General features: G+C 38.7%; 1 protein-coding gene across 1 annotated transcript; it reads right to left on the bottom strand.

Moving 5' to 3' along the window:
- Positions 1 to 1,179: 1,179 nt before the first annotated feature.
- On the bottom strand, positions 1,180 to 3,981 carry RBM12B (RNA binding motif protein 12B). Its single transcript, XM_007934876.1, has one exon. The coding sequence runs from the start codon at positions 3,979 to 3,981 to the stop codon at positions 1,180 to 1,182; it is 2,802 nt and encodes a 933-aa protein (XP_007933067.1).
- Between the last annotated feature and the right edge of the window lie 1,632 nt (positions 3,982 to 5,613).

Genomic DNA, 5,613 nt, shown 5'->3' with positions numbered 1-5,613 from the left:
TTTTTGTTAGTAGCCCAATGCCTTAACCATACCACCATCATATAAGGCTTTTAAAGTCACCTTGCCTTTTGTTAACCACCTTTGAACATTCTAGTTTTTCTAATGCTATTTTTAAAGCAACAATGGAAGCGAAAGCAATTTACCCATGAAGATATAACTTGGCATTTTTTCACTGAAATTAAAAAACAAAATGAAGCAGCAGAAGTATTAAGCAGTCAGTCTGGGGTGAAAGTGGCTTTGTGATTTACCTGATTTTAGGCATGCTGCTTAACCTCTCTGAACTTCATGATCCCCATCTGTGAAATGATGTAAATAAGCCCTATGCTTCTCAGGGAATATTAAGATTATAATATCAAGATTATAACTGTAAAGTATAACTGTAAAATATTTTGAATTAATTTTGTCAATTTGGTTGATGAGATGTTGAAGAAACCACAGCACTATTCACTATTATTGTAGAATGTTTGGTCCCTCTTATCATAAATATTAACATAGCTGTTGAAAAACTTCTCAACACCCAGCTATAATTTTGTTTTTATACAAATACAAGTTAATTAGATCATCTATTCAGTTGCAATTTTTTATTTTTATAAAACTTTGCAAAGTTATGAACAAGGAAACTTTAAGAATCTCCTAAGCTTTTTACATAAGTAAATGTCAGGTTCACAGGCTGTCCATTTTGAACTATCATATATTTAACAGAAGGCTAAACACAATAATATCCCAGATGGGGAAGAGGGCATTAGGTCTGCAGGCAGGTAGCAATGAAAATGCCAAACCTGAACAATCAGTCACTGACTATTTCTTACACAGTTTGAGCAAAAGATGATGACTACAGAATGGAAAGAAAAGTAAATAAAAAAATTTGTCTTCCCCATATACAAGTCTAGTTTATGCAAATCTTAAAAGGTTTACCCAATACATCATAAGAATGAACTCAAAAAATCAGTTTTCTCCTATTATTAAAGAAAAAAAAAGCATATGTAATTTTAAATTGGAAAGTGAATGGCAATTTGCAAGCAAAAGAAAACCAGATTACAGATTAACATCCTAATATTTACATTTGTTCTATTCACAGTCAAATTAAAATGTTTCTTTTCACTAATTAAAAAATAAACATTTAAAACGCATTTTACTGCATCAATACTGTGGGATGGCATCTCGATTTAGAAATGCTCTCTAGAGCATAATTAACTTAACTTTTCGTGGGCCAACTGGCCTATCATTGAGATCTTTAATAGCAGCCATAGCTTCATTATAGTTTACCATAGTAACAATGGCTTCCCCTATAGGTAATCCTTTCTCATTATACTGTATTGAAACGGAATCTGGTATGACTTTATAGCCATGAAAAAAGTCTAAAATCTCATTAACATTAGCTTTAAATGGAAGATTCATTATCTTAATAGGAGTTGCTCTATCTTGACCACAATTTAATTTTGGATCAGGCATAAATCTTCCCTCAGGAAAACCCCCCATATTACGCTTGCCAAAATCAAACTTGCCACTTTCTGGGCGACCAAAGCTCACAAAAGGGCGGTGACTTCTAAAATCATCAGGCGGGCTTCTAAACTCCTCACCAGGGGGTCTAAAATTATCAGCAAGTCTGGGGTCCTCTTCCATAGCTCCCCTGAAATCCTCCTCAGGGAGCTGTCTGAAATCCTCATCAGAAGGGCACCTGAAGTCTTCCTCCCTGGGGTTCCTAAAGTCCTCGTCAGGAGGGTGCCTGAAGTCTTCATCAGGAGGGCCCCTAAAATCTTCATCTGGTGGGCGCCTGAAATCTTCCTCTCGGGGGCGACGGAAATGCTCCTGAGGTGGCCGCCGGAAATGCTCCTGGGGTGGCCGCCGAAAATGCTCCTGGGGTGGCCGCCGGAAATGCTCCTGGGGTGGCCGCCGGAAATGCTCCTGGGGTGGCCGCCGGAAATGCTCCTGGGATGGACGTCTGAAGTGCTCCTGGGGTGGCCGCCTGAAGTGCTCCTGGTGTGGCCGCCTATAATGCTCCTGAGGTGACCGCCTAAAGTCTTCCTCAGGGGAATGCCTGAAGTCCTCCTCAGGAGGCTGCCTGAAGTCTTCCTCAGGGGGACGCCTGAAGTCATCCTCAGGTGGTCGCCTCCAGTCCTCATCAGGTGGTCGCCTGAAGTCTCCCTCAGGGGGCTGCCTCCAGTCCTCCTTGGGAGGCCGCCGGAAATCCTCCTTGATTGGCCGTCTCCAGTCCTCCTCAGGAGGCCTTCTCCAGTCCTCCTCCCTAGGGTGTCTAAAGTCCTCCTCAGGAGGCCGCCTGAAGTGCTCTTCACGAGGGCGTCTGAAGTCTTCTGAGGAGTGCCTGAAATCCTCTGGGGGGCGCCTGAAGTCTTCTGGAGGACGCCTATCAGGCTGTCTGAAATCTCCCTGAGAATGCTTCCTCACATCCTCTAGTTGAGATCTGAAGTTTTCAGAAGGGCCAACCGAGTATCCTGGTGGCTCTTTGGAGTCAAATGAATGGGAATGGTCATCTCTATCATGTAACTGTGAATGGTCTTGCATTTTCTCACTGGACATCAAGGAAAAATTTACACCAAACTCCTGCATTTGTGCCTCAGATATAACTCTTAACAATACCTCTGTCCCCAAGAATCTTCGCCGGTTTAAACGTTCCGCTTTCATGGCTTGTTCTTCTGATCTAAATTTCACCAATGCTTCTCCCAAACCAACTCCCTTGTCATCATAAAGCAAGTAAATGTCATCCTCCTCAAGAGAGAAATCCGCAAAGAACTTTTGCACCTCAACTTTTGTGACGTCAAATGGAAAATTTCTTATATATATGCACAACTTTTGGCCAGAGGAACCTTCTTTAGAATATTTTTGTGAAACATGTCCAGGCCTCTCTGTCTCTACTGACCCTGGTCTTTTTGTTTCATAATATTCCATTAATTTCAGCACCTTTTTCCTGGAAATTGGATCAATATGAACTGGACGATACTGGACAACAGTCTTATGTAAAGCCAGAGCAGTATAAAAGTCTGACAAAGTCTTGAACATCACCAAGGCATACCGTGTTCTTTTTTCATCTTTATATAAAAATGTAATCTGCTCATTACTCAGTTTAGTATCTCTAAAGAAATTTTTTAAATCTCTCTTCGTAATATTTAGAGACAGATTTTTTAAGTGAACATAATGTCCAACAGGAGAACGAGAACGTGTTCTTCTGGGAGATTTTGAATGAGACCGCTTTCGAGAGTGTCTATCATTAATTCCTCTTGTTGGAGAATGTTCTTCAGTTCTCATAGGAACTTCATCCTCCTTACCACCATACTGAATCCACTGTTGATCTGAGCTTTGCATTACTTCTATAAATCTTGAACCCATAAAACTTCTATGACATTTTAGACCTCCTGAAGCATCAATACATGAAGCAAATTTTACTATGGCATCGCCATTATTTCGGCCATCTTGATGTTTTAAGAAAATTACTCCATCCACACACAAACCAGAGAAAAAAACACGTACATCATCTTCATTTACTAAATAAGGCAAACCCCGCAGAAATAAGTAAGGATTTTTGGCTCTTGCTGGCCGTGTCCTTCTTGGCTTTAAATCATCACGTCCTGTACCATTAGTATGAAACTCAGCATCTTGATATCCAGAATTACTTGCTTCTTCCTTAACAGCATCACCAAAATTAGCAAGGCTACCAGCCCCTAATCCCCCAGATCTTGGTCGCTCTCTTCCTATGCGATCAGTTCTTTTCATTTCTATAGTCTTCTGCATTTCTGCCTTGCTACTGAGAAAGAGCTCTACAGATGAGTCCTTGATAAGTCCTCCTGAACGACTGATGGCACGTCTTGCATCTTCATCTGTTGCAAAAATAATAAAAGCCTCCCCAATTTCCCCTCCAATTATATGCACTCCTCCATCAGGAATAGTCAATCCCTTGAAGAAGTGACGAATATCCGCAGGGCCCGCAATAAAAGGAAGCCCCAGTAAACGGATGACTACAGCCATGCTGAGCTCAAACAACAGCAATAATGACCTGCAGACAAAAAGGTACACATAATAGCAAATCTTATTTTTGAGGTACTTAGCCCAAACTAAGCTTAATAACTATTTCTTTCCTACCTTCTTCAGCATTTATAAATGACAACAAGATATAAATTCTCAAAAAATATTGACTCTAATTCTTAAGAAAGCAAAGAATAAACTTTCTCCCACATAAACATACAAATAAACCAACTACCTTGAAGAAACATTTCCTATCATCTATCCTAAACAGTATAAACATCGAAAATATCAAATCTTCCCTTCTAAGTCTACCAAATGTTGCTTCACAACAAGACCAAGCTATTTTCAGATTCACTGAGCAACATATCTTCTCAGAAACATGAGAGAGATTTGTGGATTAAAGTAGTTTACCAACCATGATGAATTTATGTATTTAGAAAAAACATCTATGGTCAGTATATTAATTTCTGCTCATGATAATAAATTGTCCACCACTAGTGCATCACCGGGCAGACATAAACAGAAGCCATGTATACCTACACGTACTATTCTACTTCACATGTTTTGTTTTTGTCAAGCCTCTGTGAAAAGCTTTAAGCTCTGGATATCTTACCTTTTTTAAAATTTCTTGGAGACCTGTTAATTCTGTAAAATCAACTTAACTGTGGAAAGAAAATGAAATATAATTAATCCTTGGACCCTGTAATTGATCTCAAACAACGCCAGATTAGGACATCCATTTCAGAATTCCTATCAAAAGTGAAGGAATATAAACAACAAAAATAAACCCAAACCAGATGCTGTTGAGCTGATTCCAACTTATGACGTTCCCATGTATTAAGAGTAGAAATGCTCCACAGGATTGTCTTGGTTATAATCTTTATGGATGCAGATCACACTTGGCTTTTCTTCCACAGCACCACTGAGCAGTTTAGTTTCGAATCAACTTTTAAACTTTAGGTTATTAGATGAACACAAACCATTTGCACCACCCAGGGACCAACCAAAGCAATATAAAGAACCATGATTATGGGCATTACAAAATGGTCTACTTTGTTTCAAGAGGAAGTTTTTATCCTTCAGCAAAAAGGTGTAAGAGAAAATGCAAAATCCAAGCAGACATCTGCAAAAAAACAAAAACTTAAAACTTGCTAAAAATAAAAACGATTGCTCCTTAATTAGAAATGCTACAAGGGGTGATGGAAATGTTTCATATTTTGATTTGAATGGTGGTTACATGTGTATATTAATTTATCCAAACTCACTGAATTACATCCTTATAGTTGATGCATTTCATTGTCTACAAATTTTACATCCATTAGAAACAAACTGCAAATGACAATAAAAAACACAAAAAATCTTTCCATTACTTTCACTTTTGAAAACTATACATACATCTAGTTCATACTGATGTCCATTTCTTCTACCATTCTCCTTTTCAAAACGTGAGGACCAGATCAAATATAAAGCGTCCATTCAAAATTACGTAACTAATGAATAAAAACCAACATGTGAAATTCAAAAACCATTTTTAAAACAAATCCAAATCAACAGCTAGGATGTGAAGACAATGTTAAGCTCTGCAAAGAGAGATCACACTTCCAAAAATGGAACCAAATTTCCTTACTCCTTATT

The sequence above is a fragment of the Orycteropus afer genome, unplaced genomic scaffold (assembly GCF_000298275.1).
Source record: "Orycteropus afer afer isolate SDZICR_OR568_19922 unplaced genomic scaffold, OryAfe1.0 scaffold00021, whole genome shotgun sequence".
Lineage (NCBI taxonomy): Eukaryota > Metazoa > Chordata > Mammalia > Tubulidentata > Orycteropodidae > Orycteropus > Orycteropus afer.
The sequence above is the reverse complement of the archived record's forward strand: the minus strand, read 5'-3'. Positions and strand labels throughout refer to the sequence as shown.